General features: G+C 34.9%; 1 protein-coding gene across 2 annotated transcripts in view; it reads right to left on the bottom strand.

Moving 5' to 3' along the window:
• The window catches only part of LOC133175081 (synaptotagmin-15-like), a 107,199-nt gene that overhangs the window by 49,027 nt on the left and 45,672 nt on the right, over window positions 1–12,500 (bottom strand). For both annotated transcript variants that reach the window (XM_061310202.1, XM_061310203.1), the window contains exon 2: window positions 11,403–11,577. In XM_061310202.1, coding sequence (XP_061166186.1) covers window positions 11,403–11,577 — 175 coding nt within the window. The remainder of the gene's footprint in view (window positions 1–11,402; window positions 11,578–12,500) is intronic.

The following is a 12,500-nucleotide window of genomic DNA, read 5'->3' as shown; positions in this document are numbered from 1 at the left end:
CATCACCCTCCCTACTTCATATCACAGTGTATCAGCTGATTTATTTACTAGAGCCACCGCACAGTCCCTACTTCATATCATAGTGTATCAGCTGATTTATTTATTAGAGCCACCACCCTCCCTACTTCATATCATAGTGTAACAGCTGATTTATTTATTAAGGCCACCACCCTCCCTACTTCATATCATAGTGTATCAGCTGATTTATTTATTAAGGCCACCCCCTCCCTACTTCATATCACAGTGTAACAGCTGATTTATTTATTAAGGCCATCACCCTCCCTACTTCATATCACAGTGCATCAGCTGATTTATTTACTAGAGCCACCACCCACCCTACTTCATATCACAGTGTATCAGCTGATTTATTTATTAGGGCCACCACCCTCCCTACTTCATATCACAGTGTATCAGCTGATTTATTTACTAGAGCCACCACCCTCCCTACTTCATATCATAGTGTATCAACTGATTTATTTATTAGAGCCACCACCCTCCCTACTTTATATCACAGTGTAACAGCTGATTTATTTATTAAGGCCACCACCCTCCCTACTTCATATCATAGTGTATCAGCTGATTTATTTATTAAGGCCACCCCCTCCCTACTTCATATCACAGTGTAACAGCTGATTTATTTATTAAGGCCATCACCCTCCCTACTTCATATCACAGTGTATCAGCTGATTTATTTACTAGAGCCACCACCCTCCCTGCTTCATATTATAGTGTATCCGCTGATTTATTTATTAGGGCCACCACCCTCCCTACTTCATATCATAGTGTATCAGCTGATTTATTTACTAGAGCGACCACCCTCCCTACTTCATATCACAGTGTATCAGTTGATTTATTTATTAGAGCCACCACCCTCCCTACTTCATATCACAGTGTATCAGCTGATTTATTTACTAGAGCCACCACCCTCCCTTCTTCATATCATAGTGTATCAGCTGATTTATTTATTAGAGCCACCACCCTCCCTTCTTCATATCATAGTGTATCAACTGATTTATTTATTAGAGCCACCACCCTCCCTACTTCATATTATAGTGTATCAGCTGATTTATTTACTAGGGCCACCGCACAGTCCCTACTTTATATCACATTGTATCAGCTGATTTATTTATTAGAGCCACCACCCTCCCTATTTCATATCACAGTGTATCAGCTGATTTATTTACTAGAGCCACCACCCTCCCTACTTCATATCATAGTGTATCAGTTGATTTATTTATTAGAGACACCACCCTCCCTACTTCATATCACAGTGTATCAGCTGATTTATTTATTAGAGCCACCGACCTCCCTACTTCATATCATAGTGTATCAGCTGATTTATTTATTAGGGCCACCACCCTCCCTACTTCATATCACAGTGTATCAGTTGATCTATTTATTAGAGCCACCACCCTCCCTACTTCATATCAGTGTATCAGCTGATTTATTTATTAGAGCCACCACCCTCCCTACATCATATCATAGTGTATCAGCTGATTTATTTATTAGGGCCACCACCTCCCTACTTCATATCATAGTGTATCAGCTGATTAATTTATTAGAGCCACCACCCACCCCCACCCCACTTCATAGCATAGTGTATCAGCTGATTTATTTACTAGAGCCACCACCCTCCCTACTTCATATCATAGTGTATCAGCTGATTTATTTACTAGAGCCACCACCCTTCCTACTTCATATCATAGTGTATCAGCTGATTTATTTATTAGAGCCACCGCCCTCCCTACTTTATATCACATTGTATCAGCTGATTTATTTACTAGAGCCACCACCCTCCCTAATTCATATCATAGTGTATCAGCTGATTTATTTATTAGGGCCCCCACCCTCCCTATTTCATATCATAGTGTATCAGCTGATTTATTTATTAGAGCCACCACCCTCCCTACTTCATATTATAGTGTATCAACTGATTTATTTATTAGGGCCACCACCCTCCCTACTTCATATCACAGTGTATCAACTGATTTATTTATTAGAACCACCACCCTCCCTATTTCATATCATAGTGTATCAGCTGATTAATTTATTAGAGCCACCACCCCCCCCCCCCACCCCACTTCATATCATAGTGTATCAGCTGATTTATTTATTAGAGCCACCACCCTCCCTACTTCATATCATAGTGTATCAGCTGATTTATTTATTAGAGCCACCACCCTCCCTACTTCATATCATAGTGTATCAGCTGATTTATTCATTAAGGCCACCACCCTCCCTACTTCATATCACAGTGTAACAGCTGATTTATTTACTAGAGCCACCACCCTCCCTACTTCATATCATATTGTATCAGCTGATTTATATATTAAGGCCACCCCCTCCCTACTTCATATCATAGTATATCAGCTGATTTATATTTCAGCTACCATCCCTCTCCTCAATATGATAATACTACATCATCTGGCTTATATCAGGGCTTCGATCTTCTCTGTTTTATATTATAGTGAATGAGCTGATCTTTATTAGAACTTTCGCCCTCTCTTCTAAAGATTACATGTATAGCAAGTTCGTGCATTTGTACAGCCAGCTCGTGCCAATACTCACCAATATCTCAATAACCTTATAGTATTAGCAGATACATATAATATTTAAAAAAAAACCCTCCCCTTCTTGGTGAATGGAAATCATGCTCCTCTTCCACCAGCAGTGTATCAGCTGATCCGTATTATAGATCATGTCTCTTATTATGCCCCCGTAATCGAAGATTCGGGGGCATATAGTTTTTGTCCTGTCCGTCCGTCTGTCTGTCTGTCTGTTTGTCCGCAAAAACTTTAACCTTGCCCATAACTTTTGATTGGTTGAAGCTATGGATTTCATATTTCATACGTGTATTCCTTGTGACAAGACCTTTCTTTGGGTACCATAAAATTTGACCTTTTGGCCTTGACCTTGGAGTTTGACCCACTTTTGCTAAATTTTTTTCAGACTTTAACCTTGGCCATAACTTTTAAAAGTTGGTGCTAGGGCTTTCAACCTTCACATATGTATACCTTGTGACAAGACCTTCCTTTAGATACCAACAACTTTGACCTTTTGACCTTGACCTTGGAGTTTGATACTTTTGAAAAAACTTTAACCTTGCTCATAACTTATGAAAGGTTAATGCTAGGGCTTTCATACTTAATATATGTAATCCTTGTGGTAAGGCCTTCCTTTGGATACCAACAACTTTGACCCTTTGACCTTGACCTTGGAGTTTGACCTACTTTTGCAAAACTTTAACCTTGGCCATAACTTTTGAACGATTAGTGCTAGGGCTTTCATACTTCACATATGAATTTGTTGTGACAAGACCTTCCTTTGGATACCAAAAACTTTGACCCTTTGACCTTGACTTTGGAGTTTGACCTACTTTTGTAAAACTTTAACCTTGGCCATAACTTTTGAACGGTTGGTGCTAGGGCTTTCGTATTTCACATGTGTATTTCTTGTGAGAAGGCCTTTCCTTGGGCACCATTAATTTTGACCAATTGAACTTGACCTTGATGTCTGACTTACTTTTGAAAAACTTTAACCTTTTCCGTATCTTTTCAATGGTTGCTGCTAGGGCTTTCATATTTCACAGGTATATTCCTCGAGACAAGACCTTACTTTGGGTACCAACATATTTGATTTGAGAAAGTTTTAATCTTTGTTATGAGTTGCCATACGGGGGCATCAGTGTTTCACAAACACATCTTGTATTACAATTATAGTAATCAAATAAAACCATACTCAATTAATTATAGATCGTGTCTCTTACATTATAATAGGGATCAGATAAAACCATAATCAATTAACACCTCTTCAACTTCAGACAATATTGACTTCATTCAATTGGATAATTTGGTATCATATGACGTCGTGTAAATTTTTTTATATTCTGTTAATTCAAAATAGAGAATGTCATTCCAAATCGGGCCTCATCGTAAGTCATGCTAAAGTTTAATAATGTATTCCTTATATATTTATAGGATGTGGAAGGCAAAAAGTTGTCTTAATATACTTTGTATATTTTGAAACAATTTTGGAAGAATATCATTTACGATGCAATAGAATAGAACGAAATAGCTCACAAACTGACAAATATGAAATGATTACAAAAAAACGACATCCCAAAGGATAAACTAAAATACATGTATATGTAACATTGTTCATTAGACAATGATACTGTGAAAATATTATTGCAATGTGTTAAAATATTTGATAAATACTACAAACATTTTATTTTTAATAAATTTCCCTCACAAATTTAAGAATTTCCTTGTCTACGGTATTGATTAACCCAAAAAAGTAGTTCATTGTCTTAAAAATGAATATTTGCTTGAAATAAGTTAATTTGAAAGGAAATAAGTTAAAATATTTCCTTTCTTGTTTATCATGTTTTTCACGTTATTAAATCTATGTACGTATTTCATTATTTATAGTGTTAGAATTATATCTGAACATAAGTGATCCTTTATAAGGATGTTGATAATGTGTTTATGACCTTTATCATTAGGCCAGGTGACCCAATGCTAGCTACAATTAGCAATGTGATTGAACTTGTACATTGCCACACAAATCAGTTTTCAGACATTTTTTTATAGCATGATGTCTATGAATGAAGGACCAAACAAACAGTTTTTTAGCATTTTGACACCTTACAGTCAAAGTTATGCATACTTATATTGAACTACGAAATATTTAGCTTTTTAATAGTTAATACCTGTATGACCCATGGGTTTATTGTTTAAGATGGGGCTAAGTTCGTCAAATATTGAAAATACTTTGTATCTTTACTCCTGGCTTTCATGCAGTCAAACTGTCAAAAATCATGGTTCCTGGATACAGAGACTGAGTTGATCAGATTTGGAAAATACATTACATCGTTCAAAGGACAAAGTATGGTAATGGCCGAATCTGGCCCCTTATCTGATGTAAAAATTAGAACACAGTTAAAATTGTGATAGTTTGTAGTTAGGAACTTAAAATGATGCTTGTTTTAAAACCAGCACAATTTTTGATTTAAAGCTTACATGAAGGCCACAAGAGGGTGCAGAAGTAGAACAATTTCCCAAATTTCCTCAATTCTGGTGGAATTTCGTCAATTCTGAGATACTTTTCACTTCGGAAAACATAGAGCACAAGCTTGCCTATCTGAGATTTTTATACATAAGATGCATCTCATACTAGTGTATGAAATATATAAATTTGGTTGATAGGCAAGCTTGTGCTCTATGTTTTCTGAAACAAAATGCGTTGTAAAATCAGTGAAAAAGCTGCATAAAAATGAGAAAATTCGGAAAATGGCATATTTTCTGACCTTCCTGTGACCTCTGTGTATACCATAACTTAGATCCAATACTTTTTGTGGCAGGGGTGACAACAGGTTTTGATTGATAAACTGTTCCATCATTCTACAAGACACTCCAAACCAGGGGCCAAAAAGGGGTCTTAGCCTATCCTGTCCTTTTCTTTTTCATTGTAAATATTCGGCACACAATATGTTTGAACGACTACAAGGACTAATTATTATTTTGACAGCCGAAATGTAAACTTTAATATCTTTGAGTCATCGGCGAAGAGTCCCAAAGGTTGAGGCCAAATTGACCATATGTTGAAAATTGTTCAAAATTCTGTTGTAAAATGATTTTAATTTTTGTTGTTGTGGGAATGATTTGTGTTTGAATACTAATATTTACTTTGTTTTCCCCTAATAAAAAGCATTCGATAACTACACAACACAACCCAATTACGTAAGTCTGTTGGGCGTATGAACAGTACTATAAATACAAAAAATACTAAGCGTTTACATACAAAGGTCTGCTTTCATACTCGCAATCTTCAAATTTATTTGAGGAATCCCATGCCTAGATTTAGATTGTCGCCACACCAATTAGCGATAGAAACAGGTCGTTATAATAACAGAGATAGTCAATATAGACACTGGTGTTGGTGTCCAGATTATGTTGAAGACGAGTATCATTTACCTTAGTTTATTCCTAAAATAAATATACCAAATCTTATCACTGAAAAAAAATGTTGCAACTATCCAATACTAAAAATATAAACGAAATACGCAAGCTGGGTATATCTACTTTCGCATCAAAATTAGATAAGGTATGGCAAATCTTAAAAGTATTTATACTGTATATATATATACATGTACACCGCCATTACATTCACCTGTTTGACTACTTGTACATGTACGTTATTTATTTAGTTGCACTAATGAGTTTAATAAAGAACTGACTACATGTACAGTCATACCCTGATTTTAGGAAATTCCCATTGCCTTGACAAGGTTAATAAAAATAAAGGAAATTCCCATTGTTTTGACAAGGTCAATAAAATGAAGGAAATTCCCATTGTTTTGACAAGGACAAGAGAAGGTATGGAAATTCCTATTGTTTTGACAAGGTCACGAGAAGTTTGCAATTCTGTTCTGTGCAGAGAGAGAGAGAGAGAGAGATTTTAGGGGATCGTGTTAAGAAAATATTCCTGAAAAGTTATATCATAAATGTCAGTTGACAATTAAGGTCCATTATCTCCTTGTCTCTAATTGTGTGACGTCACTTTGTCTACAATGTCTGAGAGACAAGAATAATTTGTTACATACCAAATTACTAACCTGATACTAGATAAGAAAGGCAGACTTGTATAATGACTAGACTTAGTTTGTTCTTTATAACTAGTATGTATTTCCTTATTAGGACACTAATTAAGTATTTGTACTTTACATTTAGACACTTATTGGTGATTGTACTTTTCATTGTACTCAGACATTGTACCTTAGAATATTCTATTCTTACCTGACGGACGAAGACCTTGAGTATGTAGCTATGTTTGTCCATTATACGGCTGTTAATGCCGTTCGCGGCGTCTCATGAGCAAAATCAATCGTCAATGTTTGAAAATAATTAAATGAGCAATTAAATTAGACATTTATTTATTGGCAAAATGAATAGTAGTGATACGGAAAACTGTCGAACTATTTACAAGGCTCTAAGTGATCGATACAGATTTGAACGGGATCTTTATTATTAAAATATTTCTAATGATGATTTACTAGATTTATGTCAAATGAGAAGTGTGTGGTTTGTTCAGGTTATTTTATTTTTGTCATTACGCACACTAAATTACAATCGCAACTCATTCAGATGTATATATTGAAGCTGTTAGTTTTAATTTTCTTAATTTACGACTGTGAGGACACTTTTTGAGATTTTGACAAAACACCTCTTTTATTATGCCAAGTAGAAGAACTTGGTGACGTCATCAATAACAGTCCTACCTCATCCATGTCACAATAAAAGAAAAAAAATGCTTTTTACTTCAAATTAAAAAAGACAAAATATTCTGTAGCTTGTAGAAAATAATATAATTGTTAGATATAAAAACTCTGCTTACAAACGTATATTATGCCAGTTTATTATATGTAGACTGACAGGTGTTTTCCCAAAACTGACTCATGAATGGAACAACTCGATGTTGATCCCGAGGTGTATAAGTTTCCCACTAGAACTAAGTTAAGAATATACTAAGTTTTATTAAGAACTTTACGAGAAAGAATTCGGGGTGGATCCAGAAATCTTGCTACTGAAGGGGTGGATGAACACAAAATACGCCCAAAGCTTTCATATACATAGAATGTTGTTTGGTGCATTTACAGGGGAAAGTACACGCCCCTCTCTTTCTTTCTTAAAGGTCAAAGTTTAATGTACATATGTAATTATTAAATTTCTTTATCAAATGAAGAAAAAAATCGAATTCATCATTTATACCTTAACACTTACTTTTTTAATACACTGCAATTTTTCAAATATTGATCATTAAATGCGAATGTAATAAAAAAATATTCTGTAATACAGAATATCATCAGTCTTTTGGTGAATTTTCCCACAACAGTATCAGTTCATTTTATTTCAATATTTCTTAACAATGTTCACCAAATATTTTCTTTTTACAAAGTTTCTTAAACATTTTTCTTTTGAAATAGTTACTTATATCATGTGATTTAAACGAACTATTTTGAAATTATTAATTAGGTTAATAAAGTAAAGACTTAAAATACATTAAGCAAACCATCAGTTGGTGTTGGAAATTCTTGTTTTGGAGGTGGATCCAATTATTGTAATGGAGGAGGACATGGGTATCAGTGGAAATTAATGTCTGTCTAAAATTTACATGTTGGTAGTTACTGTTTTCTTTTCATCCATACATCTTATTACAGCGACAAAGGCGGTAGCTCTCCTTCAGTGAGGGGTCTTACAAAGATCAGCTAATTAAATCCCCCCCAGTTCCTCAGTAAAATCTAAACCAAGAAGTCAAACAGGGAAATGAACAAAGCCTGGTGATTGATCGAGTTGTGTCTGAGGACAAAGTCAACTAGGCATCCTGGGAATCAAATTGCCGTCAGAAGAATAGATCTTATTTATCTACAAACAGGGAGATGGGGCGATAGGCCGCGAGTTTACCGATATTTACATAAATCTATCATAATACACAATATCCTCCAAAAGGATCTATGCAGATTGTTTTCCTTTTAAGAACCCTTGAGACAAGACTTTCATACATTTAGATTGAAGACCAATGAATGAATGAAGCAGTAATTGGGTTATAGGTAAATTATGATGAACTGTGTATATGTAAGTATATAAGAAGTACATTTAACATACTGCATGATATATACATACCGCAATAAAAATGGATAGAGTGCTGGTGTAACAATAATAGAAGTGAATAGATTTCTCCTTTGTGGGAATGATAGCGTGATGTTAGATTGACATCAACACGAACCCTACAACCTGTTTTTCGTTATCATGCTTTAGAGACTAAGTTGTAGTTCAGTACTGCTGTGACTCAGGTATCGGTACTGTGAATTCAATTACTTCATTTTATGACGGTTTCACATCGATTGACAGTAGAGTCATCATGTCAATACATTTACAAATTTTGGTGATTAACAAACCACTTGGGGTATATAGCGCATGAAATATGTCTAAAATAATGTTAGACACTCGAGGTAGTCCTCCCAAGGGGTCGTTACAATTATAGATAAACTGATTTATAGTGCGGCTTATTACGGTCACATGACCTAAATCGGCCAAACCTGCAGCTTTAGAATTAGTTAACTTATCAGTTAAAATCAACAAATGTAAATTTTTATTTCATTAGGTTGGAAGCAGGAAAACATAAAGTATAGATAGTAATGTAGTTGTACCTCAACAGGTGCTAGCGGACAAAACCACAGGCACTTGTTTCTGTAATAAATTTTTTGACCCATGGAATAATAATAACACTATGGGTAAAAAAAATATTAGAGAAACAAGTGCCTGTGGACAAAACCCCCCGGTTTTAGTCCAACCCCGGGAGTTTTCATTGTTTTATTTTTATTATTTATTTTTCTAGCACATGTTTACAAATCATTTAAAAATACAATACAAAATTTAATAGTTTATAAAGAAAATCAAAATTGTGAAAAAAATAATGTAGATGAATTTTTCATTAATAAATCATATGTTCTATCTTTTACAAAAATTTATAAAACAACGAATGGTTTATGATATAACGTTCATTTTAAATTATTTCCTAATTTCTAATAAAATAGATTAAAAAATAACGGGTGTCGGGTTGTATTTGACCGGGGGAGGGGATTGTCTCTACAAGCACCCGTGAAAGAATAAATCTTCTTTTTTGCAACTTTATTTTGCATGTACTTCATCATGCACGTTACCATCTTCTTTTGTAATTTAATTTTGAATGTACACTCATCATGACCATTGCCCTACACGTTTTAAAGCATACTCTACGGTTTTTTTTTAATCCAAACATTGAAATGTAATAAGTTGAAATTCGGATTCTTTTGGGCGGATTCTGTTACAACCCCAATTACCTCTTCAAGAACCTATTCCCCCAAATTAATTCTATTAGCGTTTCAATTCAGAACGTTTTTGACCAACTAGTCTGATGAAATCTCTTCAGAAGTATTAAAAATATCATTCCTGATATTAGCAGACCACTTTCTAAATTATTCAATTTGTCTTTAAGCACAACAAAGTATGTTGTACTATAGTATATGAAAACAATCAAATACTACACCTGTATTTAAAAATAAACATAGGTAATCAAAGATTACAAAGCCTATCTTGTGATCGGAAGGTCGTGTGTTCGAATCACGGCCATTACTGACCTAAGTCAATAAAAAAAGATAGCAGCTGCTCCTTCGCCGAGCGCTTGGCACTTTGAAGTGAAAGTTGCGGGTCCTTCGGATGAGACCTTAAAGACCGAGGCCCCGTGTCACGGTAGGCGTTGGCACGATAAAGAACCCTCGCTGCTCAATGGCCCTGAGTGCCGAGTAAAGGTCTAAATTTGAAGCCCTTCATCGGTATATGGTGACGTCTCTATATAAGTGAAAAGTTCTCGAACGGGACGTAAAACAACAAACAATCAATCAATCGACATAATGTTATCTATAAGTGAAGGCTATGTCTCTCACCAATTAAATGTTTTGGTAGTTTGTATATCTTGAATCAACAACCATGCACGTTTGGTCTGGATAGGTTTTATAGTGTCTTGTGAATGTATCAAAACTTTAATCTGTTTCAGTCATCTTGAAAATATAAATCAGATTTTCCAGGTCAGATGCTGCATCTGAGGCGTGTTTGGTAGTGTTTATCTCGAGATGCATCGTCCATGAAACTTTGGTCCAGATAGAGTTTATATCAGTAACTCAATTCATTAAGGTCGATTTAATGTAAAGTATATAGTTATTTGTAAATTACAATTTTTTTCTATCACTTTTAAATGTATATTGAATGAGTGTCTTGAATACTTTGAGTACAGGTTTGCCAGATTGACTGCATGTGCACAGGCATCGTCCCTTGGTACCCTCTGTATTCAAGCCACCTATTTTACACTATACAATAGTATGCTACTTTTATTATTGTCATATTCTATATCTTTATGTGGTTTTCTGCCTCTTCAATATTTTTGACCCAGTTTCACTCCAACCCCCAACTGGTTGCCCCCTCCCCTTTCAAGAATCCTAGATCCGCCATGCTTACTGAAATTTTTCCTTTTTTTTATCATGTACATGGCTTTACATAAACTCAAAAAGATTTGGTTTACTATGGTATAATGCAAAGTAGGAAGTCTGGAAGGTAAAAACGTCCGGATAAACGAGGCTCCGTTGTATACAGGTATATTTATCTCTCTCTCTCTCTCTCTCTCTCTCTCTCTCTCTCTCTCTCGTCTGGATTCATTATGTATGTACTAAGGATTTCCTTACATACTGCTATTCAATAATTAAATGTAATTCATTGGATTTTCAAAAGTTTCGAACTTAAGCAATACCATTACGAACGACAAATACATATGAATAATATTTATATTACCATAAAGTTAAAGAGTCTTACTTCACTACCAGGGTTCCGTTTTCTATGTGAACACTCTGCTTCCGGTCTGGAAGTATCTGCTCGTAGGTTGACTGTCGCTTCCGTTTTAGGGTGCAGTACCGCCATACTAAGGCAATAAGTATTATAGCTGCTACACCGCCACAGACAACACCAACGATTATCACATCATAAGACACTGCAAGAGAAAACATTTACATCCTAAGACACTGCAAGAGAAAATGTTTACATAATAAGACACCGAAAGAGAAAATGTTTACATCCTTAGACACTGCAAGAGAAAATGTTTACATCATAAGACACTGCAAAAGAAAATGTCTACATCATAAGACACTGCAAGAGAAAATGTTTACATCCTTAGTCACTGCAAGAGAAAATGTTTACATCATAAGACACTGCAAGAGAAAATGTCGATATCCTAAGACACTGAGAAAATGTTTACATCATAAGACACTGCAAGAGAAAATATTTACATCATAAGACACTGCAAGAGAAAATCTTTACATAAAAAGACACTGAAAGAGAAAATGTTTACATCCTTAGACACTGCAAAAGAAAATGTTTCCATCATAATACACTGCATGAGAAAATGTTTACATCGTATGACACTGTAGAGGAAAATATTTACATCATAAAACACTAAGAGAAAATGTTTACATCCTTAGACACTACAAGAGAAAATGTTTACATCGTATGACACTGTAGAAGAGATTATTTACATCATAAAACACTGTTAGAGAAAATGTTTACATCCTTAGACACTGCAGGAGAAAATGTTTACATCATAAGACACTGCAAGAGAAAATCTTTACATCATAAAACACTGTAAGAGAAAATGTTTACATCCTTAGACACTGCAAGAGAAAATGTTTACATCATAAAACACTGCAAGAGAAAATGTTTACATCCTTAGACACTGCAAGAGAAAATGTTTACATCACAAGACACTGCCAGAAAAAATGTTTACATCATAAGACACTGCATGAGAAAATGTTTACATCATAAGACACTAGATGAAAATGTTTACATCCTAAGACACTGCAAGAGAAACTGTTTGTAACAAAAGACGATGTAAGAGAAAATGTTTGCATGAAAAGACAC

Source organism: Saccostrea echinata, unplaced genomic scaffold (assembly GCF_033153115.1).
Source record: "Saccostrea echinata isolate AGI-Se365-2 ecotype Australia unplaced genomic scaffold, CSIRO_AGI_Sech_v1 ptg000060l, whole genome shotgun sequence".
Classification (NCBI taxonomy): Eukaryota; Metazoa; Mollusca; class Bivalvia; order Ostreida; family Ostreidae; genus Saccostrea; species Saccostrea echinata.
The sequence above is the reverse complement of the archived record's forward strand: the minus strand, read 5'-3'. Positions and strand labels throughout refer to the sequence as shown.